General features: G+C 47.0%; 1 protein-coding gene and 1 long non-coding RNA gene across 4 annotated transcripts; one reads left to right on the plus strand and one right to left on the minus strand.

Annotated features, from left to right (window-relative positions):
- Positions 1–65: 65 nt before the first annotated feature.
- LOC148656777 (sterile alpha motif domain-containing protein 9-like) lies at positions 66–9189 on the plus strand. Of its 3 annotated transcripts, none has more exons than XM_088642618.1 (3): positions 66–768; positions 3236–3336; positions 3587–9189. In XM_088642618.1, the coding sequence occupies exons 2-3, from the start codon at positions 3295–3297 to the stop codon at positions 8096–8098; spliced, it is 4554 nt and encodes a 1517-aa protein (XP_088498744.1). In that variant the 5' UTR covers positions 66–768; positions 3236–3294; the 3' UTR covers positions 8099–9189. The 3 variants fall into 3 exon arrangements, with proteins under 3 accessions (XP_088498744.1, XP_088498743.1, XP_088498745.1); XM_088642617.1 differs by having other exon boundaries at positions 66–377; XM_088642619.1 differs by lacking the exon at positions 66–768 and adding an exon at positions 935–956.
- Positions 9190–12839: 3650 nt separating this feature from the next.
- Positions 12840–13382, minus strand: LOC148656778 (uncharacterized). The gene is made up of 2 exons (XR_015940820.1): positions 13204–13382; positions 12840–13114 (listed from the first exon to the last, which is right to left on the minus strand). It is a non-coding gene; the product is annotated as an uncharacterized LOC148656778 (long non-coding RNA).
- Positions 13383–13806: the final 424 nt, after the last annotated feature.

Genomic DNA, 13806 nt, shown 5'->3' on the forward strand with positions numbered 1-13806 from the left:
GGTGGTGGGGGTGTGGAACAAACAACCCAGCCTTGATCTTGAAGCCAATATCCTGGTTTCTTTAAATGGCCGGGTTTGCGCTGTGCGTGTAACTCATCCCGTCTCGAAGCGGCTCTGTAGCGAGTTTGCCGACACACTTTCCCGCGGAGCCGAGTCTCGGTTTCGTTTCTCGTCTCTCTCCCCGGACGGACCAGCCCCGCTGCCTCCAGGCGTCACAGTCTGGAGGCGGAGCCGTGAGATGCGTATTAAGACTCATTTGGCTGTCCTGCCCGACTAGAAGCGTCGTCGGGTTATTCAGTATTTGCTACCACGCTCGCTCGAGAAGACACGTCTGTGCCCATCCCAGAACACACGACAGGACGAGTCTGCAAGGACCGGTGAGCCGGACTTTAACCCTGTACATGCCGCCGCCTCGGTTGTCGACAGGATGAGCAGAAGACTCCGGGCTCACCTGGGTGACGGGGTGGGATCTTAAAACTGTGCTTACTGACCCCCTGAGCGGTGCGACGACCGAATATCGCGCACTGACATTCAGTTGCAATTTTCAGCTTTGAAAAGGCGTAACGTAACAGGATGTACACATCAAACCTTCAGTTTAAACACGGTGTTGAAGCCCGCTGGGTCTCAAAGCGTCCAGGAGAACACGAAGCGTTGCAGTCGTCCTGTGTTGAGCTCACTATGGGGTACAACTCTGTCAGATCTGGCTGTGAATTCAACACCATATTCAATACAGTCAGGCCTGCAGTATATTGCTGTTACCACACTCCTGTAAGTACATGTACATGAGTTCTGTAATACAGGAAAGCTATATTGTTGTTTCGACACCCCAGTAACTATATCTAATATAATAACAGCTATATTGTTGTTATATTGTGGTAACAACTGTAGTGTACTGTAGTTATTATAGTATTGTAGCCCATCCCAGAACACACGACAGGACGAGTCTGCAAGGGCCGGTGAGCCGGACTTTAACCCTGTACATGCCACCGCCTCGGTTGTTGACAGAATGAGCAGAAGACTCCGGGCTCACCTGGGTGACGGGGTGGGATCTTAAAACTGTGCTTCGATTGAAAGGCGCTCAATCTTGTGAATTCAGCTGCAAAACGGTTTTTAATGACAAGAGGAGACTACTTGGCCCATCTACAGTGTAGCTTATTTGAAACTTAATAGTTTATCCAGGATCTCATCCACCTGTTCCTTGAGAGAATCTAGGGTTTCGGCTTCAACAACATGTCTAGGCAGCTTGTTCCACACTCCCACCACCCTTTATGTAGAGATGTGCCTCATGTTCTCAGTTTAAAATACACTTCCTGTAGTTTCCACTGCTGCCACCTGGTTTGTGTTTCACTGTTCGCTCTGAGGATTCTGAATACCTGAATTAAGTCTGCTTGTAGCCTCTCTTTTCAAAACTAAAGAGAACTCAGTTCCTTCAGCCTGTCAGTGTGGGACACTCCCTTCAGACTGAAGAGACTCAGTTCCTTCAGCCTGTCAGTGTGGGACACTCCCTTCAGACTGAAGAGACTCAGTTCCTTCAGCCTGTCAGTGTGGGACACTCCCTTCAGACTAAAGAGACTCAGTTCCTTCGGCCTGTCAGTGTGGGACACTCCCTTCAGACTAAAGAGACTCAGTTCCTCCAGTCAGTGTGGAACAGTCCCTATGTTCCTGGTCTTGTCAAGCAGAAAGTGTGGTTGGATCTGGGGCAGAGAAGGGGACAGAGGAGTGAAGCTTTCACTGAAGGTTTGCCCTTAGAGAAGCATGGAGAGACCAGGGAGGAGAGGATGGTTTTGGAACTGTGGTGGTCACGGTTTGAGGGGGGGTGTTGTATGTAGAGTTAAATATGGACTTGGATGGTTTTGCGGCATGTAAAGGAATGGCCAGGTTTGCTCTGTGCGTGACCGTCAACCCGTCTCGCAGCCGGGAGCGGCTCTAGCGAGTTTGTCCACACTTTCCCGAAGATCCGAGTCTCTCGGTTTAGTTTCTCTTCTCTCCCCGGACGGACCAGCCCCGCTGCCTCCAAGCGTCACAGTCTGAAGGCGGAGCTATGGAAGCCCGTTTCCGCCAGGGAGTAAAAAAAAAAAAAACGCGCTATGGTATCTCGCAATTCCGACTTAGTATCTCAGAATTACGATTTAAAAACTCAGAATTACGACTTGAAAACTCAGAATTGCGACTTTGAAATAGCCCACATTTCATTGTCTGTCCTCTTGTTATTGTAACGGATTCGGGAACCCAGGTCTTGCCAGCTGAGCGAAAGAAGACCTTTTAAGTAAAAAAGGACTTACAATGGAAATATTTAAAAAGTATAAGTTTCAGCTTTTATAACTGTCAATTCCTCTGAATGTGAAGTGTCTATTTCTGTATCTTTTTTTCATATTCTGTCTCCGTTTTTCTATTTCTAAAAACTTTTTTAAAAAGCCCACCGTCCACTATTCCATCCGGATACTATGGAGGCCTCACTGGCGGAAATGGGATTCCATAAAAATTAGTGTAATTTGATTTTTATCAGGGCACTGTACAAGACAAGTCTTCAGGCCTATAGATCCTATGATCCTGTACGATTCATGAATATAGTGTAACGGACCGGACGACATACAGGTTGTACGATCTGGTTGCAGTGTGGTGACGGTACCGCCCTCCCCTGCGCATAACAGGGATGCTGGCCGCCGGGGTTAAAGAAAGTGTTCTCTAGCTCAGCTGGCAAGACCTGGGTTCAAGCACATGCAGTGAAGCACGAACTAGGGTGGGAGCGGCGAGGGGCAAAAGTCCTAGAACCCGAATCCGTTACAATAACAAAAGGACAGACAATGAATTATGGACTATTTCGAAGTCGCAAATGTGAGATAAAAAGTCGCAATTGCGAGATATAAAGTCGGAATTCTGAGATACTAAGTCGCAATTGCGAGATACCATAGCGCGGTTTTTTAATCTAAAAGATTCTTGAAATTATTGTCATGATCGTAAACCTCTCCTCTTAAGGACACTCCAGCCCTTCCTCGTTTTCCTGATCCCCTGCACCTGCCTCAGGTTCCTGCCCCCCGTCCTATAACAGCCAGATGCTCCCACCATTCCAGGCTCAGCTTTGGAAGATGGATGCCCGGAAGTCCGCCTACCAACGACGTCCTGACCATCTGGGTCTGGGACTGGAGCGCCTGGCCCCGTTACCGCCCTTCTATTCCCCAAACTCTTCATGACAATTATATATTGACGTTTCCTTTGTCCTCTCGTTTCTCCTCAGAGTGTCCTCCGGCTTCCTGGTCTTGAACCCCCAACCAACAGAGGAGATTCTTGGCCGAGATGATGGAGGACCCCGAGGCAGCCTTGGAGAGTCTGAACGAGGTCAGCTGAGTCAGTTCTCTACAACAGGGGTCCTGGGGACTCCCATTCCAGTTAGTGTTTTCTAGACCAGAAGTTCCGAATCTTGGTTTTGGATGGCTCCTGTAACTGTTGTAGCTCAGACATCTATAATCCTGGCACTGGGGATCACCGATCCCCAGATATGAAGAAATTGGGGAGCACAAACTGAAAAAGTCAAATTTTCTGTCATCTTCTCCTAATTCCATTGTCTGTCTTCTGTTTTTTTTCACAGAAGGGACAGCTTGTGATTCACGCCAACCGTCCACAATTCCCTGCTGCCGTCAAGCACTGGAGCAAAGAAGATGTGAGGCAGTGGGTCCTCCTGCAGCCGGAGCTGGAGAACTCATGTGCCGAGGTTCTCTACAGAAACAATGTTTCTGGGGCTTTCTTCCTCCTCATGGACATGGATGACCTTGAGCAATTTGGCATCAGCCATTGTCTGGCAAACCTGATCCTGCAGAAGAGGGACATTTTGAACAAAGTTGGGCCGATCAGTGTAAGGGGCCCGTCGGACATGCCCTGCAAGCCCTACCCCTTTCACAGATTCCACGACTCCCACAGGTACATTGAAAACAGGAGGCTGGACATACCAGAAACCGGGGCATTCAACCTCATCGAGCCCTGCCATGAGTTCAAGGCCTTCACCAACACAAGCCCTGACAACAAGCTACTGAAGTTCGAGATCGACACCATCCGATTCGCAGCAGCCTGCATGAACAGCCGCACCAATGGTACCATCCACTTTGGAATTGGCGACCGCCCCATATATGAGCACGGGCAAGTTCTGGGCGTCACTGTGGAGGACATGGAGGCCTATGGCAAAAAGCTCTCACAGGCCATTGAAGAGCACTTTGAGGACAAGCATGTGAATGCAGCCAAGAGGTGCATCAAGCCCCCCCGCTTTGTGGAGGTGCTCAACCCCAACACAACGACTTCAGTCAAGTACGTGATAGAAGTGGACATTGTTCCAGCCTACATGGCGTGCAAGGAGATTGTCTACCATGTGGTCAACATGGAAAAGAAAAAGCCAACAAAAAAGGCCTCGGAGGAGGGCAGACAGTGCCTAGTGCGCGATGGCGCCAGCATTAAAAACCTCCTCGTCAAGTCACCCAAAAATAAGGACAATAAGGAGTACAACAGGTTTGTGAAGGAGGAAGTGAAGCAGCTGTCACTGGCAAGGAAACAGGAAGAGGAAATGAAATTGGCTCACATCAAGCAGAGCACACAGGGTTCCAGACTGAGCGAGATGATTACAGGAGGCTCTGGATCATTGGATAGGTCCCAGTACGACTGGTATATACTGGTGACCAATAAATCTCATCAAGTACAGCTAGAGTCACTGGAGTTCGTCCGGGAGATGAAACTGATAACTGTGCTCGATTTTGACCCCGATTCTGCAGACTCTGGCCTTTACAAGTATTATGAAGAGGAAAGGATGGTTAACCCACACTTCCCCACAGATTACAAGGTCAGACAGACTGATGAAGAAGTTGCTGGCCGCCTGAGGCTCACCAGGAACACCAGCTGGATCTTCTGCGATGGGTGTGTGAAGAAAGAGATTGGAGATGTCAAGCCTTCAGGACCAGACACCTGGCTGGTGCAAAAAGGAGCATCTGTGCAAGAAGTCATCTCATTCTTGTGCCAGAAGTGTGTATTGCCACGGAAGAGGTTCCTGGTGATTTTCCTCCTGCTGTCTAGGGTGGATGACAAAATAGATCCGATATTGGAGACCTTCAGCATGTTCCTGCAACAGCTGGGTGGCATCGAGCAGCTGCTGTGCATCTGTGAGAACGATGCCGCCTTCATTAACTGGAAGGATCTGATTGATGCGCGCTACAGGGTTGATATCTCCCCAAGAACCATCTATGAACTTAGCCTTCCTGAGATCAATGGCACCATCCAGAGCCTGTGGTCAACTAACAGAAGCTTGAACCACTTTCTGCCGTGTGCTGGCAAGGGCAGAGTCATCCTGAGAAAGAAGAATGAGGACAGCATGGACACTCTCAGCATCCTCTGCATCAACCAGTGCGAGGTGGGAGTTCAGGAGGATAGGACATTGGTGGAGGAGCACTTCTACAAAGGAGGGAAGGTTTCCTGGTGGAATTTCTACTTCTCAGATTCAGGTCCTGGGCACTTCATTAAAAGAGAAAAGTACAATTTCATCTTGGAAACCATTATACCTGAGCTCATGTCCTCGCAGCGAGCCTGTGAGTCTTTCAACCTCTTCCACCTCCCAGGCTGCGGTGGCACAACCCTAGCAATGCACATCCTGTGGACCCTGAGAGACAAGTTCCGGTGTGCTGTGCTAAAGGACAGGCATGCGGATTTTGCCGAGGTTGCCAGCCAGGTGGTACAGCTGCTGACCTACATGGTTGAGAAGAAGTCCTTCTGCGTCCCCGTGCTGTTGATGGTAGATGGGTTTGAAGAGATGGATGCCGTGCACAACTTGCAGCTACAGATTGAGAAGGAAATTGAGAAGGAGGAACTGATCTGCAGGAACACACTGGTCATTGTGCTCAACTGCATGAGGACAGAAACCCCCGAGCAGATGAAGTCAGACACAGTCTTCCTTGGGAATGTACTCTCCCTAGCCGAGCAAGGGCAATTCCAGGGGAAACTGAAGGAGATAAAGAAGACATTAAAAAATACTGAGACTTTCTACGGTTTCATGATCATGAAGGAAAATTTCAAAGAGGAGTACATCCAGGGTGTTGCTCGTAATACTCTTAAGGGCTTTTGTTTCGACCACAAGCAAGCCCAGCTCTTTGCTGTGTTGGCCCTCCTGCATACATATGTTCAGGGGGCTGGGCTATCAGTTTCCCTTTGTGAGACATTCCTGGACTCGCCCAAGCCCATTTTCAAATTGCAGAAATTCGGGGATGAGTTTGGGAAGTTCTGCAACCTCATGGATTGGGGGGCTTTTGAGGGTGTGCGCACTATCCACCACCTTGTGGCCAAGCACTGCCTGCAGGAGTTGGCAATGACATACAGTGTGACCAAGGCCCAGATTACCAACCTGCTGCTCACAGAGGACAGCCTATATGATAGCGTCCATGGGAGAGACAGACTAATCGAGGATGTTCGCACAATGCTGGTCAAAAGGCAGTATGGCAGCTCTAAGAATGAGAGACAGTTCTCTCCTCTGATTCAGACCATCATGAAGGAGACACCAGGGCTGGAGGAGAATGTGCTATCCAATGCAGCCAAGCGCTTTAAGAATGACCCGGTCATCTACCAGCTTCTTGCTAGGTACTACTATCTCAGAAACAAAGACTACACAGAGGCCCTGAAGTGGGGCAGGAAGGCCAGTAACCTGGCAGAGGAAAACTCTTACATTGCTGACACATTGGCTCAGATCATCAAGCACAAACTGAAGTATGATTTAACTAAAGTGAAGAATAAGGAGGTTCCTTTCTCACCAGAGCAACTGAAGGAATACCTTAAGATGGCCTGTGATGCCACAGAGGCTTTCAGGAAAACACAGCATATTGCCAAGAGAGAGGTTGAGTCCCAAGCCAGGCAGAGGACAAGACACCGAAACAACAGCCCCTATAACACGGTGGGCTGCCTAGGTGAGGTCCAGGTGGCTGTGCTCATCGTGGAGGTCCTGAAGAAGATTCCAGTTTTCACTGGAAAATTCTCTTCATCAAGCCTCTCAGATTTCCTCTCAGGATACATTTCAGTCAGTGATATTGCTGAGAGTGACAGGCAGAAACAGGAGCATGCTTCTTACTTCCAGGTGCTTCAGGATTACAGTGATCTCCTGGGCAACCTCAGATACAGAATGAAGATGCAGTTTGATTTCCTGGACTGCTTCTTTGTCAACCTGGAGCCCACATTTCTGGAAAAGGTCAGGCGAGAGAAGACACAGAAGGAGCTCTCTGAGTGCTTCAAGCTCTATGTTGAGGTCTTCTGCATACCCAGCCCTGTGGAGCTGCCAGAGACCAGGACCCTCTCTTTGCAGATCTATGAGGGGAGACGGTTCTTGCAGCAGATCAAAGCAGATACTTACTTTGGGCTACTTTCGTACCTCACTGAAAATATTCCTGCTGACAAAATGAAGGAAACAGTCAATATATATAAATTAATACTAAAGGAAGACCAAAAAAGTGTGATGGACAAAATTAACTTCATCTACGCCAATGTAGTGCTCCAGTGCATAACACCCAACTTGCCTTACTTATGGGAGTACTCTTCTCTCCTGAATATCCTGGCAGAGGTCCTCGATCATCCAGTCGCAGACAGTGAGAGCCTAGCCCTCAACTTCATTGCTACTGTCCTGCTGTGGCCAGAGGAAAACAGCACCTGTACAGGTGAAAGTGTGGGGAGCTACATATCTCAGATGAGGAACTCATTCTGGAATGAGATGAAGGCCTTCTTCTTCTCTAAAAGGCCGGTCATACATTTCTACTTGGGCCAGAAGCAAAACTATGGCAAACTGGTGAGCAGGAGGCAGGTTGTGAAGTGCCTTGACACAGACCAGCAGGACAGCACCCTCTGGTATAATGACAAGGTATGGAAGCAGGAGAGAGTCCAACAGCTTCTCCAAAGAGTCACTGGGGTGGTGCAGCACAAGAAAATCATGGCTGACACCCCAAACCCAGAGGTGAAACTGCAGGTGAAGCCAGAGAGGATGACCCAGATAAGTGGGCTGGATAAAGGCACCCGTATCTCCTTTTACATCGGCTTTTCCATGAATGGTCCTTTTGCCTTTGACATTAAGGTGGAGCCACACCCCAAGTGACAGTTTCATACAGCAAACCCAGACATCAAGTCTTAAGTACATACTCACACACTTACACACCCAGTCATCAAGTGTTAAACCCACGCTCACACACCCAGGCATCAGGTCTTAAGCACACACTTACACACCCAGGTGAGTATCTAAAAGAGACTAAGGGGATTCAATTTTTTCAACATGTCAGTGTAGAGACTCCGTTCCTTCAGTCTGTCAGTGTGACAGACTAAAGAGACTCAGTTCCTTCAGCCTGTCAGTGTGGGACACTCCCTTCAGACTAAAGAGACTCAGTTCCTTCAGCCTGTCAGTGTGGGACAATTCCTTCACCCCTAGAATGTTTCTTGTTCCTCTTCTCTGAGCACATTCTAGAGCAGCAATATATATTTTTGTTTTCTATAACATGGTTACCAATACTGCACACTATTTCATATACTGAACCTTTTCATTACAAATCATAATGCTTTGTTTGCTTTTGAATTGCATCTACACGTTTCCTAGAAGTTATAAATGTGTCAACAACCAAGTCATGCCCATAAGTAACCTTGTCTAAATGAGCTTTTGCCATTTTGTATCTATAGTTTGTTTATGCTACTTGTAACACTTTGCACTTTGGGCATTAGCCTATGTTAAACTTCATATATGTATTTTAAATTTAATTTGCCTTTTTTACAATGTTTGATAATCCTCTTATATACTTTCTTTAAATTCAGTTTATAGCTTTGTTTAATTACTTTAATGAATGTTTTATTGGCATTAAGCTGTGTCCACTGGTTTCGTAGGTTCTTTTGTCCCTCCTGTGTTTCATCCTTTGGTTGAATGGAACAACACCTATGATGTCGCTTCCTGGATTAAAAAAAATTCATCTACTTCCTGGTACTGTGTCAGTTAATGATTGGTGGAGTTGGGTCACATGATCTGGGGTTTACACACTCACCTGTCTCTCAGGGAAGAGAGTAAAGACAAGACTACAGCCCGAGTGCATTGATTGCTTTGCTCTACTGCGGGAAAGGCAACCCGGTGCTAAATCTAAACATTTGATTTTCCCTGTAGTATTCATTTTTTATATTCTGTTGTAATTAAAGTTTTACACATTCAAATTTGATCCTCTGTCCTGCTTTTGAATAAAGTATCCTAAAGTGTGGCATGGCAGTGCAGTGGTTAGCCTTACTACCCCAAAGCTCTGGGGCCCTGGGTTCAATTACTGGCATGCTGTCTGTGTAGAGGTTGTATGATCTCCTGGTGTTCATGTGGGCTCCCTCTGGGTGCTCTGGTTTCCTCCAACAGTGTAAAGATCTACTGGTAGGTTAAATGCCTTCTGGGAAAATTGACCCTGGTGAGCCTGTGTCTGTATCATGTGATGGACGGGCATCCTGTCCAGGGTGGCCCTGCCTTGTTGCCTGCTGATATAGACTTCATCTCCACCTCGTCCCTATACTGGATAAAATGGTTTAAACATGAATACAGTAGATGAAAGTATCCTAAAGGATTCCATTTTAATTTCTACCCCCACAATTCCTTAAAGACCATGTTGTTGGAGCCGATACCTTGGCATCTTTCAGGAAACAGCTGGGTGAGATTCTGGGATCAATTAATTACTACTGACTAAATGGGTCAGTTGGGCAGAAAGGCCACCTCTGGTTTGTGCCCTGTCTTGTGTCCTCACCAATCACATTATAGTGTAACACAACGGGGGCTCAGGCGGGCGCCCTTGCCGCATCAGGTCGGCCCCTGCACCGTCCGGGGCTCGAACCCGGGACTTCCGCGTCTCTCTGCAGCGACCTAGCCCCGTGAGCCAAAGAGAGATCTCTCCACAGCCCAGTAGCTGTGGTCCTGCTATCACAGGGAAGGGCGGTGACGTCACCCGCTCTGGTACGCCGGCTCTTACACACAGTGCTTGTCAGCCGTAAGCGTTACACTCTCCCCCGCTTAAATCGCCGTCCCCGGCGAAGGGCTATCCCGCCCCGCTTCTGACACCAATGTAACGCAACGGGGGCTCAGGCGGGCGCCCTTGCCGCATCTGGTCGGCCCCATCCCGACTGGAGGCTCGAACCCGGGACTTCCGCGTCTCTCTGCAGCGACCTAGCCCCGTGAGCCAAAGAGAGATCTCTCCACAGCCCAGTAGCTGTGGTCCTGCGACAAGCAGTGTGTGTAAGAGCCGGCGTACCAGAGCGGGTGACGTCACCGCCCTTCCCTGTGATAGCAGGACCACAGCTACTGGGCTGTAGAGAGATCTCTCTTTGGCTCACGGGGCTAGGTCGCTGCAGAGAGACGCGGAAGTCCCGGGTTCGAGCCTCCAGTCGGGGTGGGGCCGACCAGATGCGGCAAGGCCGCCTGCCTGAGCCCCCGTTGCGTTACAATAGTATTTATAGACACTATTAATGTGCTGAATATCTTATGTGTATAAACCAACAATTATGTTTTTTTTATGAGCACTTTGCAAGTCAGCAATAGTACTCATACCACACAATAGAAAACAAACCCAGAAAACTGACTAAATCAAATTTTAGTAAAAATAATAGTGAGTACTAATCAACAGTTTTAATGAATAGATGGGTCTTAAACGAATTTCGGAAATGGCTGATCTGATAGTAAAATAATCCTTACACTTATACAGTAAAGCGCTTTTTTGGACACTACGTAAGAACTTCCTACTGCACTGTGATTTACAAATCTAATCCCAGAATTCTCACACCTGCCAGAATCACAACAGGCCCCAATCCTGCTGGGAGAGGGAGGGGGGAACTGGCAGCCCAGTATGTGATCTCCTGTCACTGCCTGAGGAACAGTGAGTCTGTCTCCCAATAATGCTCCATATGTTTGTATGTAAATACTGTATCATATGCTTGTGTCTGTATTGTAAATGTCTGTCGATTTTTTTTTGTTTTATGTTGATTACATTTGTTTTGCTTTGGCAACACTGATTGTACTCATCGGTCCTGCCAATAAAGCAGCTTGAATTGAATTGAATTAAGAGCTTGACTTGCAGGCCAGTCACCCCCTGCAAAAAAAAGATGTCACCTTTCTTCGGGGATCTGGTGAGCTCTATGATGTTGCTCCCCTACAAACAGCACAATAAAATGAATAAGTTAATGTAGCTTACAGGGGATAACAATGCCTGCAATTTGCTTTCAAGGTCTGTTTGGATGGACGTTTTGCATTTTTTTGGTGTGAATAGTATAATTGAATCAGTCTCCAATATCCTTAATGTAACCACAATAAATGCCATTTTAGCTTTTAAAAGAACATTAGGAAACAAACGCATTCCCCCCCCCCCCAAATAATTTAGCTGGCAGCAGACCATATCAGCCCTATGCAAGTTTTGTCAACGCTTAGCTGTGTCGATGGGTATTAACAATGTATGGAGTTCTGCTATAGTAAAGAACACCCTGTTCACTGAAGTAGCCCCAGAGTCTCAGCCAGCAGAGCTGCCGTAGCTACAATATGTTCTGTGTCTGTTGGAGTGGGAGGTCAAATGTCATATTTTATTAAGAAACACTTCGGTGGATACAGGGGCGTAGCCATTAATTGATTTTTGGGTGGGCCTGTGCAAAAGTGGGTGGCTGGGCTCTAACTGACCGTCCTGCCAGCATAGGGGCACCCCTCCAATCCTCGAGCGGTATAATCAAACAGCACAATTAGCGGAACGTTATATATACATACTGTCTCTCTCTCTCTCACACACACACGGGTTAAGCAACAATTACGCTACTGTACCACGGCGGACACACACACAATCAGTGCCTGCCTCTGTTGTGAGGTTTCGACCTTCTAGACCAGAGGCAGGGTCGGGGCTTGGAATTGAATATGGCGATAATCTCGTCACTGTCTAAGAGTCGGCAAATTCCCGTTCAAATGACGGCTAGTTTGCAAATGTCTCTCATATGAGGACTTCATATGAAGTGCAAGAGTTCATTTTCACGTGTTGCTTGTAACAGTTCTAAGTATTTCGTATGCCTGCTTTTAAATTGTTCAGTAGTTTTACGAGTTACTCTAAAGTTAATATTTTATTGCAAAACACAATGAACACAACGCAAAACGCAAGATTCAAAATCCGTCCGAAATATTGTATTTAAAATACCATGCAGGATTTTCCTTGGTTAGCTCCGTAAAGTTGGCCCCCCTCATTCGTTAGTGCCACGTTTGTGCCGGCTTGTGCCATGGAAAGTAACTTCCCAGCGGCTTTCGTTCCCGAGATATAGCGCCTTGTTTTTCCGGTGATCACGTGACCATGCACGGTGACTTTGACCTCCATTGACCCCGTCTGCCGGGTTCAAGCGTCTGTTACCGGTGCGAGAGTAACAGTTCTGAACTTTGTTCCTCTGTGTGCCCGGGTGCGGGACGTCGGTGGATTTTGCATTTAATATCAGTGTCTTCTGTGCATTTGTGTGAGCAGGAAAATTAAATGTCACGAATATCACATACCCTAATCAGAAGAGTTGCGGGTGTAGTCTGAAAAAGTAAACACTAGCGAACAGTTGCATGTTTTTACCAAGAGGCTTTAACGAGCACGTCTTCATACTTCGTAGCGGTGGGCATTTTTCTCACGGTCTCCTTCTTAAATAATTCGACCGTCTGTCGAGCCACGTGTTCAAAAAGGCTTGAATCTGCAACTTTACGAACAACAAGACCACTGTTGCACTTTTTATTTAAAGCACATTCGTTAACGTGAAAAAGAACCACGGTGTTTTTAAGGGGCACTACGTACAAGGTTATCGCGGGTAGTAAATAACACATCCGAGAAGCAACACTGGAAAGTCCACCGTCTCGCACCTGCGGACCGCGGCAATATTGGAAACATTTTTTTATTTTAAATTAACAGAAGTGAACGTATATCTGAATTATTTAATAAACTGTCATTGTTCGATGTTTGTATTTACAGGTCTTTTGCGCAAACATGAAGCGACAGTACTTTTATCTTTGTGTTTCCGGCCAGTCCTTGGTGTAGAATACACACCTGCCCTCTGAAGACACAGGTATGGGCGCCTGTGTTAGATCCTCAGGTGAAGTCGAGTCTTCTGCAGTCTGCAATGTAATGACCCAGACATGTTTGCACGTCCTGCTCCACGAAGTTGCCCACCCGCCAGTCGAACAGCACAAACGACGAAACTCACCGCAATCGTTAGTGCTGCGTTTGTGCCGGTTTGTGTCGCTGTAAGTAGCGTTTGTGCTACTTTCGTTTCCGAGATATAGCGCCTTGTTTTTTCGGGTAATCACGTGACTATCTACGTTTACAGGTACTAACAAACTCGGTACTTAAACTCCTGATTGTGATGAAAGCAATGGGGGCAATTTGTTTTCCGAGTCTGTCTGGACGGGTGGAGTGGATGTTTCAATATATTTCAATATAGCGCCTTCATTTCTTGGCTGTGACGTCACTCTGTGACGTACAAAACAGCAATGTCACGACCACCAGATCTTTCAGTTGTGATCTTTTCATCAGTTGACCACAGACTTTGTAGCCTTTACAGGAATAAACACATTTAGGGAGGAGTTACTATGTAAGTTCATTGGGTGAGGTGTTTTCTTTTCATTTTTAACCATGTTCTAGAAAATGTATTGCTTGTGTACTCCTTTCATTGGTGAAGAGACACCAGTTTCCAAATTACCGCTGGTACAACACGAGAGCCCATATTCACATTTTTAGGTATTAGTTTCAAGATCGATATAATTTAACAATAAAAAACAAAATTGAAAGCACGAGCATAATAATATAA

Source organism: Lepisosteus platostomus, chromosome 8, assembly GCF_059453375.1.
Source record: "Lepisosteus platostomus isolate fLepPlt1 chromosome 8, fLepPlt1.hap1, whole genome shotgun sequence".
Lineage (NCBI taxonomy): Eukaryota > Metazoa > Chordata > Actinopteri > Semionotiformes > Lepisosteidae > Lepisosteus > Lepisosteus platostomus.